Source organism: Panthera tigris, chromosome B3 (genome assembly GCF_018350195.1).
Source record: "Panthera tigris isolate Pti1 chromosome B3, P.tigris_Pti1_mat1.1, whole genome shotgun sequence".
Taxonomy (NCBI): Eukaryota; Metazoa; Chordata; class Mammalia; order Carnivora; family Felidae; genus Panthera; species Panthera tigris.
In genome coordinates, this window is record NC_056665.1 from 79299850 (window position 1) to 79321888 (window position 22039).

The 22039-nt window shown below is 37.4% G+C and overlaps 1 protein-coding gene across 2 annotated transcripts in view; it reads right to left on the bottom strand.

Annotated features, from left to right (window-relative positions):
- The window catches only part of PRKD1 (protein kinase D1), a 327480-nt gene that overhangs the window by 141720 nt on the left and 163721 nt on the right, over positions 1–22039 (bottom strand). For both annotated transcript variants that reach the window (XM_042989495.1, XM_042989494.1), the window contains exon 2: positions 841–979. In XM_042989495.1, coding sequence (XP_042845429.1) covers positions 841–979 — 139 coding nt within the window. The remainder of the gene's footprint in view (positions 1–840; positions 980–22039) is intronic.

The window sequence follows — 22039 nt, forward strand, 5'->3', positions numbered from 1 at the left end:
AGTAAAATCTAGAATCATTAAAGCCAATGGATTTCCTTTAGTCAAAGAAATAACAAACAAAGGAGCAATACAATCTGAGTTTCTCAATAATTCCTCAATTTTAACAAAAATAAACATTAAAAATCTGGGTCTCTTCACATTGCTGCACTGATCATTTTTGTGAGGATCCCTGTACAGCTGTTCTTTGGCACTTTTTTTTTTAAGTGAAATACACTGTTTTTGTTTTGTTTTGTTTTGGTTTTTTGTTTTTCTGTATTGATATACACAGTCCCATTAGTAACTTGTAAATCCTAAACAAGAAATATAAATCTGGGCAGATTTCTATCTGAGAGCAGCTGCTCCTCGAGATGGCATGGCCTCATCTGCTGTAACTCCTGAACTCTGGCTTCCAACTTGGCCTTGGCTTATAGTAAGCAGGCTTCTGACTTAATGAAAGCAATGGATTCCTACCTAGCCCTGTTGTCATTTCTTGGCTTCCATACCCTCCATACATGTGGGGCCCTAACACCTGTCTTTCACCTCTGGTGAGCTTTTTTGTTTGCTTTTGCCGCTGTCCAAATGATTCAAGGTGATAAATGAAAGTACGCCTGTGTGTTGCTGGGAGGCTGGGGAGACTGTAAATTTGGGAAAAGTGGGACAATACTGGATGCAGAAACAGCCAATTCAAGGCAAACTGTTTGCTTTTTCTGAAAAAATTTTGAAAGTTCCTGTAGACAGAAGCCCAAAATTTCCTTTTGGGCCCAATTTTGATGTATGTTTTCTGTTACCCTTAAAAACTTATGCCCAAGATTTCTTCAAATAGAAATTATTAATCTATGGATAGAGAAATAAAAGTACTACCTGACAAGACAACTTCAATAAGATCGCCTTCCTGGATATCGCTAGCCGTTTTCACCAGCTGAAGGATGTTTTCGGAGGTAGGGTCGTGGCGAAAAAGCAGGATCTTATCATACATTCCATAGAAACCACATTCGGGGAACTGTAAATACAGATACCACAATAGGTTAGATGTCAAAACCTTCTCAATTTAAAATAGAAACCAAATAAATGTCAGGGTAAAAACACAGCTAATTATAAAAGTTCAAAGTATCCAGAACACTGAAAGTGGATAGCAAAGTTGATACTGACATACCTCCAAGTCAGGAGGAAAGAAATCACATGTGATAAGGGCAATAAGGACCAAACGATCTTCTAATTAGAGGGCAAGGAAATGGAAGAATATGAGATAAAAATCAGAGAGACTCCTGGCAGTGAGGTGGCTAAGAAATATAATAGGTGGGAAGAACTGTGCATTCTCACAAGATCTATAGCAATCCAGTAGCATAAAAATGGGAATCAGTTTATTACAATTCCATTACACATATTGTTGCAATCTGCTTGCAAAAAAAAAAAAAGGTGTGTCCATTTTGGCATATTCAAAAATATGAGACGACTCAATAAAACTGATCATGTTCTGTGTGCGGGCTGAAGTATTATCTAGATTCTTTGACTCAGGAAAGCACCAGAGGAGACAAACCAACTCTCCTTTTTGTTATTGCCCATACATTGCATTTAATTTTCATGCAATCTAAGTTAAATAGATTATGAACAATAGTTAAAAGTCAATTTGTTTTATTTATTTTTTTTATTTATTTTTTAATATATGAAATTTACTGTCAAATTGGTTTCCATACAACACCCAGTGCTCATCCCAAAAGGTGCCCTCCTCAATACCCATCACCCACCCTCCCCTCCCTCCCACCCCCCATCAACCCTCAGTTTGTTCTCAGTTTTTAACAGTCTCTTATGCTTTGGCTCTCTCCCACCCTAACCTCTTTTTTTTTTTTTTTCTTCCCCTCCCCCATGGGTTTCTGTTAGTTTCTCAGGATCCAAAAGTCAATTTGTTTTAAATACATCAGGCTTAAATTCCCTCCACAGGGATAAATCCAAGAGTTTATTACTCAAGGATTATCTCCCAATAGCAGGCATATAATGAGTGATAATTTATAGGAGAAAAATCTAAAAAATTTTAACGGTAACAATTACTATTATAATATTAACAATTAATATTATTCCCTGTATTTCCCATCTCCCTCCTAAAGCAAGAAAAGGTTCTAAATTCAGACCACAGTCCTAATGTATAATTCCATTTTAAGAGTAGAATTATTTGATCAAAGGGTAGAAACATCCTTAAGGATCTTAAAGCGAACTTCAAACCATTAATAAAACTACCAATCCACAATCTCATGGGCAGTGTTAAGAGTAGGTCCATCTGCAGTGGCATTGGATATTTCTGTTAAAACAATCAAACAACCTAAGTTAATTTTTATGTGTAAAGGACTCTTTTCTCACATACAACTTTTTCACATAATTATTAAGAATTATGATTTCTTTTATATGTTGATATTTGTAATGTAGTGGGAAAGGTCATAGTCAAGGAGAGAATACTGTCTTTTTTGTTCATGTAACAGGATGGGTCTGACACTAAAGTCAATAAAAGTGTATTTTAAGGGGCTGCTGTCATGGAAAAATGTCCAGAATGTGGTTATCTTCTGCAGATAAATACATTGTATTGTGAATTCCTCTTTATTTTTTCTTATTAATAAATTTAGGGGCTACATTCAAATGACGCATTTTGTATAAATTAAAATTAAGTATATTCAGATCATCCTCTTGCTTAAGAGTCTGTTGGTGACCAAGCTTAAAACTACTTCGGGGCGCCTGGGTGGCTCAGTCGGTTAAACGTCGACATCAGCTCAGGTCATGATCTAACGGTTCGTGGGTTTGAGCCCCGCATTGGGCTCTGTGCTGACAGCTCGAAGCCTGGAGCCTACTTTGGATTCTGTGTCTCCCTCTCTCTATTCCTCCCCCGCTTGCACTCTGTCTCTCTGTCTCAAAAAGAAGTAAAGATTAAAAAACAAAACAAAACTGCTACTACTTATCACTTAGAAATGCTGGCTTCCAGAGCACCCGGGTGGCTCACTCAGTCAGTGAAGTGTCCAACTTCAGCTCAGGTCATGATCTCACGTTCCTAGGTTTGAGCCCCACGTTGGACTCTGTGCTGACAGCTCAGAGCCTGGAGCCTGCTTCAGATTCTATGTCTGCCCCTCCCTCACTCGCACTCTTTGTGTGTCTCTCTCTCAAAAATAAATAAGAGTTAAAAATTAAAAAAAAAAAAAAGTTGGCTTCCTTAAAGCAAACACAAGAGCTGAAATGATGTTACTGCTTTTGTTGTGCTAATTAAAAGAAAAATAAGTTCCTTTTTTGGTAATAAAAATATTTTATTATTATTACTTTCTTAATACTTATTTATTTTATTTGAGAGAGACAGAGCATGACCGGGGTGGGGGGAGGGGGGCAGAGAGACAGCGGAAGGCACAGAATCTGAAGCAGGCTCCAGGCTCTGAGCTGTCAGCACAGAGCCTGACATGGGGCTCGAACTCATGAACCATGAGATCATGACCTGAGCTGAAGTTGGCTGCTTAACCAACCGACTGAGTCACCCAGGCATGCCAACAATATTTTTAGAGTACAAGGAGGAAAGAGTACTGTTTTATAGGGAAAAGTACAATACCATTTTCCCTAACTTAAAAGCAATGAATAGTTCATATACTATTTTAAAAATCAACTTCACTGAGAAATAATTAACAAATAAAATGGACAGAAGTCTGTATTTCGACAATCATCAACACTCATGCAACCAAAGTCACAATCAGGCCAGAAAACGTTTCTTTTAAATGTTTATTTATTTTGAGAGAGAGAGAAAGTGTGTGCATGTGAGTAGGGGAGGGGCAGAGAGAGAGAGAATCCCGAGCAGACTCCATGTTCAGAGCCCAACTCCTGGCTCGATCCCAGGAACAGTGAGAAATCAAAAGTCGGATGCTAGATCGACTGAGCCATCCATGCACCCCAGGCCATGAAACATTTACATCAACCTCCCCCAAATTTTATTATACCCTCTTGCAGTTGATGCTATTTACAATGTTGACCCTATGCACAGATTTGCTTTTTGTCACCATAGTTCACCTGCTACAGAGTTTCATACAAATGAAATCATACAGTATATACTATATACTCTTTTCTGGCTAACTTCTTTTGCTCACTATATTTTTGAGACTCATTTATACATACTGCCTTTGGGAATCCTCTCTATTTATCAGTTACTAGTATTTCATTACATGGGCCTAGGATAATTATTTACCCTCAGATGGACATTTGTATTTTTTTTCCAATTTGTGGCTATCACAAATAATAATGCTATGAACATTTATGTGCAAGTATTTTAGTGGGTGTTTCTCAATTTTTATGAGAAAATAGCGAGGAACAGAATTTCTGGGTCATATAATTGTATGTTTGACTATATATTAACACATTATACTTATTATTGGTGCTTTATACTAAGCCATAAAGTCAGGTAGGGTCTTTTTTTTCTTTTCAAAATTGCTTTGGACATTATAGGTCTTCTGAATTTCCATACACATTTTAGAATCACTTTGTAATTTCTACAAAAAAATCTGCAATGACTTTCAATGATATTACATTGAAACAAACATAGATCAGTTGGGTAGGACTGTATTTTAACAATGCAGAGACTTGTACTTTATTATGAACAAGATATATTGCCCTATTTATTAGTCTCTTAAATTTCTCTCAAAAATGTTTTGTAGTTTTCATTGTACATGTCTTAGATATATTTGTTAAATTTGCCTTTAAGTATTTGGTATTTTTGTGCTATTTTTAAAATTTATTTATTTTTGAGAGAGCACACAGGAGAGGGGCAGAGAGAGCGGGAGAGACAGAGAATCCCAAGCAGACTCCACGCTGTCAGCTCAGAACCCAATGTGGGGCTCAAATTCACAAACCATGAGATCATGACCTGAGAAGAAATCAAGAATTGACACTCAGATGCCCCTTTATGCTATTTTAAATAGTTCATTAAGGTATAATTGACATACAATAAAATTCACCCTTTTTAGTGTGTAGTCCTGAAAGTTTTTACAAATGTATATAATAACTACATACCATATATGTGCTATACACAAAACAGCCAAGATATAGAACAGTTCCCATCACCCCCTAAAATTTCTCCATGCCCATTTATTATCAACTTCTCCCCTGACCCTTAACCCCTAGAAAATACTGATCAGCTTTCTGTCTCTATAATTTGGTCTTTTCAAGAATGTCATATAAATGATATTATCCCATTTCTATTGTACCTAATTTTGAATCTGACTTTTTTCACACTTAGTGTAATAAATCTGAAATTGTCCATTCTGTTGTATGTATCATTAATGTATTCCGTTTTATTGCTGAGGAGTGCTCCATTGTATTGCATGGATATACCAAAGTGTATGTACCCATTCCCCAGTTGAGGGGCATTTTAGTTCCAATTTTTGACTATTACAAATAAAGTTGCTATAAATGTTCACTTAGAGGTTTTTGTGTGAACACAAGTTTTTATTTCTGTGGGGTGGATGGAAGTATCTGGATAACTTTATACAAAATTGCCAAAATGCCTATACCATTTGACATTCCTACAAGCAGTGTATGAGAGTTCCAGTTGCTCTGCATCTTTGACAGCACTTGGTAATGTTGGTTGTTTTTATTTTAGACATTCTAACAGGTATAATAGTATCTCACAGTTTTAATTTGCATTTCCCTAATGACTAATGAGGCTGAACATCCTTCCCTGTGCTTATATGCCCCGTCATGCACACAACTGATCAACTCCTCTGCCCATTTTTTTAAATTGAATTGTCTTATTATTGAGCTGCAATAGTTCTCTATATATATATTCTAGATAAAAGCTTTTTATCAGATATGTGTTTTACAGATTTTTCTTCCAGTTTGTGGCTTGTCTTTTCATTCTCTACCCATTGTTTTCTAAAGTTCTTAATTTATATGAAGCCCAACTTATTTCAAATATTTCCTTATGGATCATGCTTTTGGTTCAAGACCTAATAAATCTTTGTATAACTGAAAATAACACAGATATTCTCCTATGTTTTATTCTACATTTTATGGTTGGGGGTTTCATATTTGGATCTATGATACACTTTGGGATGATTTCTGAATGAAGTGAAAAACAGATCAAGGCTCTTTTTTTTTTTTTTTTTTTTTTTTTTTTTTTTTTTTTTTTTCATATCCTTAAAGATTTGAATAGAGTTGGTGTAAGTTCTTCCTTACTGTCTGGTAGAATTCTCCAGCAAAGGCATATAAGCCTGAATTTTTCTACTAAGATTTAGCTCTTAGATAGCACTACTTAGATTTCAATTTCCTCTTAAGTGAGCTTTGGCAGTTTTCTTTCAAGGAACCTACTCATTTTATCCAAATTGCTGATTATCTAGGCAAAAAGACTTTTTAAAAATATTATTCCTTTATCACTTTTTTAACGTCTGTAGTGTCTCTAGTGATGTCTCTTAATACTTTCTCATAATTTGTGTCTTTTCTCCATTTTTGCTAGATCAGTCTCTGACCATTGGTCAGTTCCATACTGTTGGTCTATAGATCTATTTTCAAGCCAGTTCCATACTGTTTTGATTACTATAACATATCTTGAAATCAGAAAATATGCCTCCAGTGTTCTCCTTCTTGCTAAAATTGCTTGGGATATTTGGAGTTTTTTGTAGTTCCATATAGATTTCAGAATTGTTTCTTCTACTTCTGAAAAATGCTGTTGGTATTTTGATAAAGATTGCATTAAATCTGTAGATTGCTTTGGGTAGTATGGACATTTTAACAATATTAATTCTTCTAATACAAGAACGTAGAATGTCTGTTTGTGTTTTTTTTCCCTTCTTTGAGCAGTGTTTTATAGTTTTCATTGTACAAGTCTTTCACCTCATATTTTCACATAAATCCTTGAAAATTCTTTTCTACTAAGTCTATCACTTCCACCATTTCTGGTCTACTTCCATTAACTCTTTTGATCCTGGTTGTATGTAACATTTCCTCCTACATTTCCTGCTTTTTCATAGGTATACTTAAAAAAAAATTGTGGGGCGCCTGGGTGGCTTGGTCGGTTGGGCGTCCGACTTCAGCTCAGGTCATGATCTCACGGTCCGTGAGTTCGAGCCCTGCGTCGGGCTCTGTGCTGACAGCTCAGAGCCTGGAGCCTGCTTCCGATTCTGTGTCTCCCTCTCTCTCTGACCCTCCCCCATTCATGCTCTGTCTCTCTCTGTCTCAAAAATAAATAAACGTTAAAAAAAATTAAAAAAAATTGAAGTACAGCTAACATACAATGTTACATTAGTTTCAGATGTACAACACAGTGGTTCAATAATTCTATATGTTATGCTAAGCTAATCACAAGTGTAGCTACCATCTCTTACCATGGAATGCTATTATAATGCCTTGATTGGCTATGTTTGCTATGCTGTACCTTTCATCCTTATGATTTATTCATTCCATAACTGGGAACCTGTACCTCCCACTCCCCTTCACCCATTTTTTCCAATCCCCTACCTCCTCCCCTCCAGCAACCACCAGTTTGTTCTCTACACTTATAGGTCTATATATACTTTTTCTTGTTTGTTCATTTGTTTTTTAGATTCCATATATAAGTGAAATCATATGGTATTTGTCTTTCTCTGCCTGACTTATTTCATTTCGTGTAAAAATAGAAATGCTATATGATCCAGTAACTCTGCTACTGAGTATTTACCCAAAGAAAATAAAAACACCAGTTCAAAAAGATATATTCAACCCTCTATTTATGGCAGTATTATTTACAACAGCAAAGATACAGAAGCAACCAAGTGTCCACTGATAAATAAATGGATAAATAAAATATAGGGTGTGTGTGTGTGTATGATGGAATGTTACTTAGTCATATAAAAAAATGAGATCTTGCCATTTGCAACAACATGGATGGACCTAGTGGGTATAATGCTGCCAGAAATAAGTCAGAGAAATGAAGATACCATATATGATTTCATTTATCTGTAGAACCTAGGTGTACTTTTTAAATTAGATGCCAGATTTTATGAATTAATGTGAGCAGCTGGACTTTGTTGTCTTCCTTTGAAGACAACATTGATATTTGTCTTAGAAAAAATATTAAGATAATTACAGATCAGTTTTATCTTTTCAAGGCTTATTTTTAAGCATTGTTAAGGCAGCTCTAGAGTAGTATTTCCTCTAGGGATAGTTTAACCCTACTATTAATATATAATTCTTTGAACATCTCTATGGAATACTTGAAGTGTTCAGTGAAATTTCTCCCATTTGCCTGACAGAAATTCAACAGTCTCCCAGCCCTGTGTGGGCTCTGGAAAGTGTTCATTTCACAGCTTCCCAGCAGCTTCTCTTTCCTCTGACTTACAGATTTTCACCCCCCACACACACACAGATTTGTATTCAGTCTAATACTCAAGCAGACTTTTAAGCAGATTTCTGAAGCTCTTTCTCTGTATATGTCCTACCTTTCTAGTATTTCTCCCCTAAAAATCCTTTGACCTGGTCACCTTGAGCTCTATTCTGTGTCTCTTCTGTGCAGCCAGACAAGGGGGCTCTTCTTAGGTTCTCTCTCCCTACACTACACTCTGGATCCTCCATCCAGGCAGAAAGTTCAGACAGCTATAGTACTTACCATGTTTGTTTCTCTTCTCTCAGGGATCACAGTCCTGCATTCCCATTGGACAGTGTCTAAAACAGGCATTCTACATATTTTTCATGGTTTTCTATTTGTTTGGAACAGATGAGCCTATCCCATACCAGACACTCCTTGTGAGTAGAACTCAAAGTCTCATGTGCCTTTTAAATATAGAATGCTCATCTTTTCCACCCAACCTTTTGACTACCTAATTCTATGTAAACAGCATTTGCAAGAAAAGCCAGTTAAAGAAAAAAAATGTCTTCAATTGATAAGAGTATATTCTAAGATTACATTGAAATAAAGATACAAAATGCATTTAATAAAATTACAAAATTAAAAATTACAACTCTTAAACCTCACTTTGAGAGTTTGGACTAAACTTTTACTGAAAGAGTTTTCCCTGATTGAACACAAGTGTTCTTCAAAATACACTACATTAACTAATGCATGGATGCTCTTACCATATCCTTTCCAAAACCATGAATAGCTGATTCTGATTCACGATAGGAAAGAGAAAATTGAAGGGATACAGTGTTTGAGTTGGGGTGAGTAGACAATTGTAGCTGGGGAGGAAGAGAGAGAAAACAGCAAGTGTTTCCCCAAAGAAGAGCCAAACTTTACAGTGTCTTCTAACTAATGTCTTGTGGGCGTGCTGTGTGGGGGAGGGACCAGGTGGCAATACTGAAGTGGGGGCTTGGGAGACAAGGATCCTGTCGCCTCATCACAATTTCTGTCAACATGTCCATACGCCTCTTGCTTTCTTCAAGAGCATCACTATATTCTGTTTCTTTATGGTCCTATATTGCTAACGTTTGACCATCACGTTCTGTTTACAGAGAGGCCTCTGTAAAACTGTGGGTATATGGAATGGATGATTTTGTATTCAAGTAAGGCTTGAGTGCCTCACATGCTAATTATTATATTTCTTTCTGACTCACAAAACACTTTTAAAAATAAAAATAGATAGCATAATGCCAATATATACAACACATATCAAAGCTATTATTTAAAAAGACTAAATAAAAAAAAAAGACCACATTATAAATATTCATGAAGGGCGTGGATATCCTCTCTCCCACATTCCCTCTTACTAGGTCATAGACATGGCTGTTCTCTCTTCATTAACAAGCCATTCAGAATCAGGTTGTAGAGCCTTGTGAAGAAGGGCACAGGGGTGAACATGAAGGCCTAGCCTCATGGGACAGTTGTCATGGCAGCAGAAAGTGAGGGTTCGATTTTTTTTCAGATTATACCTTTTCCTATTGGCCAGAAAAAAATATATGCACATTTGCCTTTTACTGTGTAAGAGAAAAAAAACCAAAACAAAACATCTTTTCTTTGATGTAACATAACATTCTGCTTAAATAGAAAATATACAATAAGACTTCCAAAAATTATATTTAAAAATGATGCCTGGAAGGTGAAAAGTATAACAAAACAATGCCTGACAACTGAGAAGAGAACATATTGGGGGAAAACACTCATGGAACAACATTCCCTAATTTGGTCATAATCATCTGTTTTTATGTGAAGGTGTGTGAGCTTTGAAATCTGAAAACCCTCATTAAACTAAACAGGCTTTCAAAAAGGCTCAGAGGCTTGTAAACTCAGCTGGAGCTTATTACAAGATCAGTTCTGTGTTTCACAGAGGCTTTGTGGTCGTGAGCGCAAACATCTGAGATAAGTGATTTCAAGCTCACTCCAAGTTTCACTGTAACAAAACTGGCCACTGTGAAAATACGGCCAACAATCACGGCACTGGTCCTAAGCTCTTTAATTCTACCCTATGCTGGAAACCTCTGTGCTGCTGTGTGTATCATTTGGCATTTTTGACCACAGAGCACAATTTACTGTTACATTTCAGTATAAATTCATGGCTGGCCAGACAATGTGCTCCAGAGTAGAATAAATACATGTTTTAATGAGTTGCTGAAATGCGACCTGGCCAACAGGAACTCTAAGGAACAAAGGGTGCTTTTCCACAGTTGAGGCCAATCACAAAGGGCAAGAAACAAGCCATACCAGAAACAAATTAATCTATGATTCAGTCAAGTAGAAAAAAAAGAGAGAAAGAGAGAGATGGCCTAATTAGGAAATGAAAATACACTGCCAGTTTACTTTTGCTGAAGGTGACGAAAATCCTCGAATTAAATTATTCTGCTAAATAACAAGACACATCAGGCACCTGAATATTGTACTCTTCTCATCAAAGAGGCTTTCCAAGTTATTTTCAAAGACCTCTCCTGTTTGTGACAAGTGGTGTCATGACTGGCCACCCTTAATGAACAAAGAAACTAGAAAGGTGCCACCACTTGCTAGTTTGGCCAGAATACTCCCTCAGTATTGTTCCTGGAGTACTGAGACAACAAGGATACATTATGAGCAACTATTTTAACAAGAATGCCTAAACAGCTGGGTGAAACTCTCTCTTGATTCCCTTGTCGGAGTTGCACCTGAATGATGTCTGCATTGAGCTGTAAAAGCAGGAAAAGTTAGGCAGTTGATGATGATTCTGAAAGCAGTGGATCCTTAAGTCAATTGGATCCTGCCGAGGGATGTTGTGAGCGAGCACTAAGGTAATAGTCATAAACTTGGATCATTAACTCTGCCTAGGAAACTAACCTATCCCCTTTTTAATGACCTCACAATTAAAAAAAAAAAAAAGTCTGATAACAGACCAAAAATTTAAGTACTGTATATAAAAGATAAGTATATGAAAAAACAAATTCTTAGTGAATAACATGATTATCATGTACACAGCATTACAGCTGTATCAACAAACAAAATTAAGAGCTGGTTTAAGCCCATCAAAAGCATGAACACTAAATTTTCATTTAGAAACAGAAGTTATAAAGTGAAAATGAAAGGGGAAAAGAAAAAGTGAATAATTCATACTATCTGAAGGCATATTCCTGAATTGTATTCAAATTTGGGCACAAGCTCTTTGATTTGGTGATTTCACAACCTCAAAAAGACGCACATGAAAAGAATTCCATCCTAGGACCACACAGCTATGTGACTAATTTCTGAATGTAATCTTAGGACACAGAAACCAGAAAAACAAACAAACAAACAAACAAACAAACAAACAAACACATTTTACTCTTTCTTTTTTCCTCCTGCCCTAACTCCTCTGCTCAAGCCCTCCTGCCAAGCCAGGCAGAAACGGAATAGTATTCCACCACAATAACTAAGAACCACTGTCAAAGGTAGTGCTTTGCTCTCCCTCCTGGGTGGCAGCTGTTGTTATAGATTCTTGGGCGAATCATTTATCTCTCAGTCCAAAAGATGTGATTCATGAAAACAAATATGCAATACCTATTTTCACGAAATGTTTTTAAAAGCCTTTGCATAATTCCAATTTCTGGAATGATGATGGCTAAATGATAGTTCCAGTGGTGAAATAAGATGATGTATCATACACTGCCCAAGCCATGAAAAACGACACAACTGTCCACTGCAGAGCCAGGAGCACATGCATTCTCCATTTTACCTTGCTATTTTCTGGGCCACGGGCATGCTGTCCAAATGCAGATAACTCTGGCAAACAATCCTGGCTCTTGCCTTCCTCCCTCTGCAGTTCTGTCTCTTGCCCACACCGGCAGTCACATGACTCTCTGCTCCACTAACCCCAATGCTTCCTTTGAAAAGGGATGCCTAACACCAAGGGTCTATCAACTTCAAAAATCTTCAAGGACCAAATTTACAAACACAGAAGTCACTCTGATTAGTCCTCTCTCCACTCACATGCCAAAACACTTCCTCTTCTCATTCAAGACAGAACTTCAATTTATTCCACTCTTACTTTCCTAAAGGAAGATCTAGAATCTGATCCATGCACTTGTTTCTGCTTAGATTTCCTTTTTTCAGCCACTCTCCTTTCCATCAAGTTCAAAATCCCATTGTTGAAGCAATCATTTTCATTCATAATTTTACATTTGGACCCTCTGTTTGCATTACAGAAAAGAAAAGTAAACAGAAAAAGATACTTGAAAAAAGAAGGAATATATTTCATCAAAGAGAGGTCTGCTTGGAATCTTTAGATTAAATGTGAAATGGCAGATTTTGACTATGAGACTTAAAAGTTGATTGTACTATAAGACACAGAAACATGCATGTAGACTGAACTTGCAACACCTTTGGGGAATAATGCTAGACTATAAATTCTTCTTCCTAGGGCATATAAATATATTGATGTTATATACCAGATATTGCTAAAGAAGTCTGTTTAATAAATCACATGCTTATCTTTAAGGCAGGAGATGTGACTCAGTTGATGCCCAATTATTAGCAGAAACTTCTACTTTAATTTGAATAGTATGTCATCTATTAAAAAGGCAGTAAGGAATGACTTAATACATCATTAACTCTAATGCAGCAACTTCTGGGTAGAGACTTCCTGGAGGTACTTGAAATCATTATTTTGTTGTACATCATTTTTAAGGTTTAAAATAAATGCTCATATCAAGCAATTGTAGGTGGTAATAATTAATGAGAACCTCACCAGTGTTGTGTAAAAACATATTATCCTGCATTATACCTTGACAGATTACTAGTCAGTGATAGCTATTAGAAATCTTAGTAGGCACTCTGAAATTATTCACACAACAGTAATTAGGTGTGTAGATGTGCAGCTTGGAAATGGGGAAAAAAATGTACTTCACTCTGTCTCACTGAATTCAACTGTCATTATAGAATACTATATATTTTTTATGTTTATTAACAAGGCTACATGGTTGTTCATTATTTTAATGAATTAATGATGATGGATGCATGTGCTGGATAAAATGAAGAATATGACAGCAACTAAAAAGGTTTTACCAAAAATTAAGTATCATTAACTTTGGAGAAGAAAATTTTCCAGAGTTAATTTATTTTATCTTCTCATTTAGAGAAGTAGATTGGTGCCCAAAATTAACTAAGGAATCTATCCAAGGACACAGTGCTAGGTAAAGCCAGAACAAGGGTGAGAAGCCTAATTTCCTAAATCATATTGTTTGATCTTTCCTCACAGTTCTACTTCTCCTAGAAAGGAAATACAGGAAGATTGGTCAAATGTACAGCCAACAGTGATTCAGAACTGAAAATCCTGAGCACTTTTCTTTGCCAGAAAGTGCTGGACCTGGGTTTATAGATTTTGGATTTTGAACAAAACTAAGGTAAATGACTTAATGAACTTTAAAACAGCTATTCTCTGCCAATCTTCAGTTCTTACTAGATAGACAAGTCATTAAAAGGGTCGTGGCAGTGAGGAAGGCCATTGAATGCTGGGTGACAGCAGAATGGACAGCTTTTATAGCAGAAGAAAACTGGTTGGGGTCATTAAGAGAAGGGGGGCAGTCTTACACATCCTACCTTCAAAGGAGAGTTTTATTGTAAGAGAACTATAATTGATATTTAAAGAATTATTGGTTCTTTAGATAAAAATAAACACATAGTACTGAGTAATACATTTGACAAGGTTTCCATTAAATTATCTAAAATAAAATTGGAAAATAAAATGTATTCTTATTTGCAAAATGTATCTATCATCTTCATTGATGATAATAAATGAGGGATAATTATATTAGTGTAGTACACCTGTGTGTGTATTTCAGACGCATGAAGTATAATTTTTCATTAAATTAAAATTAAATTGTAAACTTGAACACACACAGACCACTGACCAGAAAATGCTAATTTACTATTACACATTTACAACAAAGTATTTATGTAATCTTTAATGATGGCACTAACTCTCAAATTGTTTGGGACTGTATAAATACCTTGCTCACTTATGCAAGTCAGTTAAAAAAATCAACCTTTAGTAAAATAACTAAATGAATAAACCATCTCCTTTTTAACTATTTACTCTTATGTTATAAAATGTTTGATTTTGACTAAACCAGATACCAAAGCTATCTGAACAATATGCATAAAGGAACAGGAAATGGGTATGGGACACTGGCCTTCCAAACAAAGTTCAAAAGCTGATGTCACAAATCTAACCATCTCAAGAGAGATGCAGACATATCACGGCACACCACAAGTGCTCACAGTCCTTCATTCACTGAGTAAATACTGAGAAAACATTTAGGTACTATGCCCCTAGCTAGATATATAATGATAAATGAAGCCAGATATGGTCCCTTCTTCTCACAAGATAAGGAAGGGGAGATTGTCCAAGTAGGGGAGACAGACATTAGACAGGTAATCCCACAAATGAGGGTGTAACAGCACAGTGAGGTAAGTATAATGAAGAAATAGAGCACTATTCTAAGAAGGCCTACAACAAAGGAATATAACAAAGGACTAGACAGGGAATTCGGAAAAGCTTCCCTAAAGAAATGGCATTTCAGCTCAGATCCAATGTTCAAAAAGAGTCACTTAGGAAGGAGACTGGCTGGAGGTGAGAGCTGCTGGCAGAGCAAGCACCTGTGCAAAAATCTTACATGTTCTTTAACTTTAACAGTAACAGTGATAAGTCTCCTTCGATTAATGAAGAAAGGCAGAAAAAAGTATTCCTGGTTCCTATACCATTACCCCTTCATATCTCACGGTAAGCCACATTGGGACTAATGCCTGGGTCAGGATCTACTTTATAGCCCTGATACCACATGAGACCCCACAAACTGCTTATCCACTAAGAACCCCCTGAACTTAGGGGCACCTGGGTGACTCAGTCAGTTGAGCGTCCAACTTCCAACTCAGGTCATGATCTGGCAGTTCATGAGTTCGAGCCCCACATCAAGTGTGCTGCTGTCAGCACGGAGTCCACTTCAGATCTTCTGTCCCCCTCTCTTTCTGTCCCTCCCCCACTCCTACCTGTGCTCGTTCTCTCAAAAACAAATGAAACAAAAAAAAAAAAAAAAAAGAATCCCCTGGACTTAGACCTAGATCTGAATTCAATGATGAAATTAACATTTCTCAAAGCCTATGTACTTACTCCATGAGAAACTCTGTGACAATAAGGTTTGAAATTAAGTTTGGAAAATGTGGCATACACTATACCCTTCTCGAAAATTTGCCATGCACTTTATCATAATTAATGTTTATTAAGAAACTTGTCTCTCAGCACATTTCTATATTTGACACATATACATGTATATATGTGACATATCATATGTATTATGATTGGTTGTTTACTGATGGGTTACTGATTGGTTGCTTCCCAGAACCACTGTAGAGGTTATGTTAAATAAACTAACATATGCACAGTATTTATAATAGACTCACAGAAAATGATAGGTGTTTGTTTTTGTTATTAGTTATATAAGTAGTTAGTTACAAGAAAACCAAGATTTCTTGGTCACTCTAAAAATTCCAGATGGGGGGATCACTTAAATGCACACATCAGGCATGCTTTAGTGTCCTGATATTTCTGCTTCATTCCTATAGCTTCAACATAGTTCACATGCTTTCTAATTGGCTTGAGCAAGATCCTGAAACTATAAAAAGCTACGTACACTAAGGCTTTCTTCAGTTCCAGTTTTGTGAATTTTCTGATACAAATATTCATTATACCTAAGGTACCTTATTTTTACTCAAAACTAACCTATATTTGATGAAAATAATTTAATTAACTAATTTTTAAACAACTCCCTTCCTTATATTTATTCATATTATAACATTTTGGTGTTAATTTCATGTGCTGTACTAGAAAAAAGCAAGGGCCATGGATTTGGATGTTGGCATTGATACTGTGGAATTCCATTGTTCTGACTGTGCTGCTAATGATCCTTTGGTTCCATGGATAAAAATCTCATTTCCTGAAAACCAAATCCCCAAGGAGCCGCTTTTTTTTTCTTCTTTGTACTGATAAGCAGGCAGTGCATCTGATTTAAAGGATCAAAATGAAAACAATTTCTCTCAATTACTTAGATGTTCCCCAAGATAGGAAAGAATTTCTTCACCCCCTGTAAAATGCTATACAGCTTCTGGAAAGAATGCTGTAGCATGCAGAAGAGTTAGTAATGGCCAAAGATAATAAAACCACCTGCCACCCCACCCAAAGTAACATTTAATAAATTGGCCTTTCAGTTTAGTCTCAAGGGGCCAGATGTCCTCAGCTGAGCTCTCAGGCAAGAGCAGCCTTGGACCCACCTACATAGACTTCTTGAAGCTTGTAGTAAAAAGATATCTGCAAGGTGCCTGGGTGACTCAGTTGGTTAAGTGCCCAACTTCAGCTCAGGTCATGATATGGTTTGTAAGTCTGAGCTTGCATCAGGCTCTGTGCTGACAGTGCAGAGGCTGCTTGGGATTCTCTCTCTCTCTCTCTCTCTCTCTCTCTCTCTCTCTCTCTCTCTCTCTCTCTCAAGATATCTGCAAAAACACTTATGAATATCTGTGATGACTTAGGACCTTGATTCAGGTTACTGGGTCATGGAGAAATGTATTATATTTCCAGCAAAACTTACTAATGGTCTGTTGCTCTCTCTCATAACAGGTTCACCTGAGGGAAATAATTAAAGAATGAGACCTTGGGGAAAAAAAACCTACAGACGTTTGTGTACGGCAAAAATGAATATAGGTTTCCCCCACTATCCAAAAGTAAAGCATTCCTAGAAAACGTTTCATAAACCAAAATGGTATAAAGCAAAGAGGTAATTACCATCTCTTCACATGGGAAAATTTTTGAGCATTCTCAGAAACAAAAAAACAAATTTTCTTAGGCTTTTCTAATGACTTAGGACACATCTTGCTAAGGGATACACAAAATAAATGGAGGTAAAGCACAGATGCTCACGGATACAGTTCAAAGCTGTGGAGACTGGATGCTGACACACTGAAGTGTCGTCCTGGGAAAGGGTCTTTGTGGGGCCACTCTTACTGCCGGGGGTGCGTGCTGCCTTGATAACTGCTCACTGCAAAACAAATGCTCAACACTATTTTTACTTTTCACCTTTTCTTTTGTAAAAGCAGGAATCCTCTTCAAATTCCTTTCAGTTAGCTAAAACCAGTACTAATGGAGGTCTTTCATAAAAGCAAAGTGGCTCAACAAACCTTTTGAAAAGTGGGGGGATATCTATATATAGGTGAATTCTTATTCTATGACTTAGCATTAAGTACGTTAATTTCTTTCATTTTTCAAACTTATATAAGGTCATCTATAAATATATATGCTAATATAAAATAAGTTGTTTTTTTAAAAAAATTAATATTTACTTTTGAGAGAGAGAGAGAGAGAGAGAGCAGGGGAGGGGCAGAGAGAGAGGGAAACACAGAAACCAAAGTAGGTTCCAGGCTCTGAGCTGTCAGTGCAGAGCCTGACATGGGGCTTGAACTCACGAACCATGAGATCACGACCTGAACCAAAGCCGGACACTCAACAGACTGGACCACCCAGGTGCCCCAATAAATTGAAATTTTTAAGAAGAAGGACCTGCCAATAACTATACTAATACCTTGTGACATAAATTATTCCAGTACAAGTTTATATTTTTATTTTTTGGGGTGCTTGGAGAACAGTGGTAAACAATATAGACAAATATCTCCCAGCTTCATTAAGATCTAAGATACCCTTCTCTGTTTTCTCAGCCGAAAATTCATGAATTTCCTAGAGTTGCCAGAGGCAATCCCCCAAAAGTTAACTTCTTGTCATTTTTCATCCTGTTACCTCTGTATTTCTATGATCCAATTTGCTTATAATCACAAGACAGTCAAGATGGAAGAAGCCAGTGTAGGAAATGTGTTAAGTGAGACAGTGGGAGACAAGTTTCTATTTGACTTTAAAGTAGGGCAGTACAAAACCCTCTTCAGAGGAACCTGGTTTACACTGTGACATTTGAGAAATCTGGGCCATCTGAATAGCATGGCAATCCCTATTGTATTCTTGAAGGAACTGAGAGTTTATAAGAGGGTGGTCTGTGATATGTCCTTTCATCTGGACCCAGTCATTGCACTAATTCATATTCCAGGCACCCCTGAACTGAACATGATGTTTTAACGTTCACTAAATATACATATTTATATAAATTTTTATATATCACTCTACATTCATAAAAATAAAATTCATTAGTTGAGACTGAAATGTGTTAAGAATCACAACACTGTTCATCACAAAACTTCAAATACATTAATCAGAATTCACATTGCCAGCAAAACAGTCTAGATGTACTGTACTTCAAACTGAACCCCATTTCTCTCACCCCATTTATTCTTTTAAATGTTTATTTATCTTTAGAGAGAGAGAGAGAGAGAGAGGTGCATGTGAACGCAAATGAGCGGGGGAAGGGCAGAGAGCTTGGAAGAGAGAGAATCCCAAGCAGGCTCAGCTAGGTCAGAGGAGAGGTCAGAGAAGAGCCTCACTAGGGCTCAAGGTCACAACCATGAGATCATGACCTGAGATGAAATCAAGTCAGACGCTTAATTGACTGAACCACCCAGGCATCCATTCCCTCATCCCATTTAAAGAAACTTCCCTCACAAGAAGTTTCAGGGCTCAGTGCAGACACTCTCACTTGAACTGCCTCCAGGGGAGCGGCTCTCCACATTGCCAGGTTCCATGGGAAACCCTCTTAGGCAATATGTCAGCAACATGTGCCCCAGTTGATCACTCCCCCCTCCTACAAAACACTTTCTTCTTTTGAATCCAGAATAGTGCATCCTCTTGGTTTTCTTTCTGCTTGGCGGGCTCTAACTTTTCAGTCACTATCACTCAATCTTTCTCTTCCTTCCAATCTATTACATGAATGCTGGAGTGTTCAGGGCTCATTCTGCAGAAAGTCTGTTTTCTCTATTTATAATCACTCTAGAGGATCTCATCCAGTCTCCTGGCTTGAGACACCATATATACTCAGATGACACAAATGTCTATCTCTAGCATTGAGCGTTCCTGTAAAACACAGACCCATCTATCTAACAACATTCAACATCTCCGGGTGGATACGTCTATGCAGTATTCACATTACCATGTCCACAACAGAAGTCACAACTACTCATCCCCGGTTCTTCCCCTCCACTGCTACTCATTTCAACAAATGGCACCAACATCCAGTTGTCTGGGTCAGAAAGCTTGGAATCATCTTTACATTTTTTCTTTCTCTCTAATTGCACATGGAACCCACTGACAAATCTTATTGGCTCTACAGTAAAGCACGCTATACTCCAAATCTAAAATTTTTCACCATTTCCACTGCTATCTCCCAAGTCCAAGCCACCCTCTCTCACCCCGACCACAATAACTGCCGGAGCCATCTGCTCTCCTCTTGGATGCACAATCTATTCTACCCATAGAAATTGGACTTGCCCTGGTGTATCAGATCGGAGCCTTCCGATGGCTTCTCTTCACACTTAAAGAATGATCTCTCATTCGTAAGCTGAGCCCACAATGATCTTACTCTGCTATTGCATCTCTGCCCTCATCTTCTGCCACACTTCCTCCACCCTGGTCACATTACTATTTTTCAAATAAATCATAAACAGTTCTTCCTCAGGGCTTTGACACCTGTTCTTCTGCACCTGTGTGAAATACTCCTTTTTCTCAATATTCTTTCACATGGCTAACTCCTTCCTGTTACTCAAGTGCACCTCCTTAGCATGACTTTCCCTGGCCACCCTAATAAAATACAGCTCCTTTACTGAAGCTCTTTTATCTCATTTCCTTTTACTTCAGAGAAATCATCACCACCTAAAGTTACAGATCCATCTTCATTTTTATTCTTATTTTCTTTATTTTTTAAGACAGAGCGTGCACATGCAGGGGAGGGGGACAGAGGGGAGAGAGAAAGAGAGAGAATCTCAAGCTCCCTCCATCCTCAGGATGGAGCCTGATGTGAGGCTGAATCCTGAGACCCTGGGATCATGACCTGAGCCGAAATCAAGAGTCAGATGCTCAGCCTACTGAGCCACCCAGGTGCCCCTATCTTCATTTTTAAAGATTACTATCTGGGGGCACCTGGGTGGCTCAGTCAGTTAAGTGTCCGACTCTTGGTTTCGGCTCAGGTCATGATGCCACAGTTCATGGGATCGAGTCCTGTGCTGACAATGCAGAGCTTGGCTGGGATTCTCTCTCCCCCTCTCTCTCTGCCCCACACTCACTGTCTCAAAGTAAATAAACTTAAAAAAAAATATTATCTGTTTTCCAACTACAACATCAGCTCCATTAGAACAGGAACTTAATTCCATCGGATTCACTATTACACCTCAACAGCCTAGAATAGTGTCTGGTACATAGTATGTGCTCAATATATAGTATTAAATGCATGAATAAGTAAGTCACAACAAAGTAAAGTATTTTACCTCATGAAAGTACTGGAGGAATTGGTTAACTATTATTTCATTTTTCTTTAAGGTTACCAACTCAACCAGTACTGAAAACAAATTCATGACTTCCCAATAGAGGTTTTACAATCCATGTGGAGACATTTTACAATATGGGGACCTAGCTATCCGTGGATTTAAAGAGATGATCTTTCTTCATACTCTAAATCCACAACTAAAACAGGTCAATGACCTGTATTTACTGGGATGATCTGTTCCCCTTTGACTCCTAAAATAAAAACAGTCTTTATTTTTAGAAACCAGGATTTCCTTTCCCTGCAGAGGTTACAGCCCAGACATATTCAAACACTCAGATGTTTACAATGACTTTGGCAGACTGCTCACACTGAAGAAGCACGTTTCCCCAATTTAGAAATTCCAGGTCTCTGAGGGTCTAATTCTCATTTTCTGTGCCCCTGTGGGTATTTCCTCCTTCCTCCTTTGACTAAATGCAGTATTTTAACCTTATCACCTCCACAAACCTTAGAGTAAGCGAAGAAAAGCGGATATGCTGATTCACCAAGTCATTAGATAACCACAGGAGCTTGGTTCAGTTCACCTCACTCACTTACCAACTGTCACTCCCACTCTCTCCCACTCTCTCCTCTCTCACTCTTTCTGGGAGGCTTTAGCCTCATCTTACCTGTTCTTGCTGTTCCTTTTGCCTTCCACCTAACAGTCCACTGGTGCACACCTTCACTTAATTCAGGTCTCTGACCAAATATCTTTATATAATTTGCCTCATCGTGTCTATATATAGTATCTCTTTAATCAGTAAAATGTGACCTCATTTGAACAGGGACCATGTGTTTGATGTATTGCTGTATCCCCGTATGCCTGGGACAAGGCCAGGCACAGAGCAGTTAATCAATAAATAGTTGTCAGATGAATGCTCCATAAACTGAAGTTCCCCCATTAATCACTAAATGAATTTTCATTTATTTCAGAACTAGTAAGAGAAGCCTATTTTGACACCTACTTTAAATATAACTTCTTTTCTTAATTATGAAATGACTCACTTTATTGATTTGGAGAATATTACTGGAATGTAAACAAATTTTACTCACTGCTAAGAACTATTAATATAGTTTGCTAATTTGTGAACTGGCATATTTCAGTACTCTATGATTTTGTTTCACTACTTCTCCAGAATAATTTCCCCATTTCATTCTATACGTTCCTACCACCAGTGTACTATAAATCACTTCAATGTAAGTAGCTTCA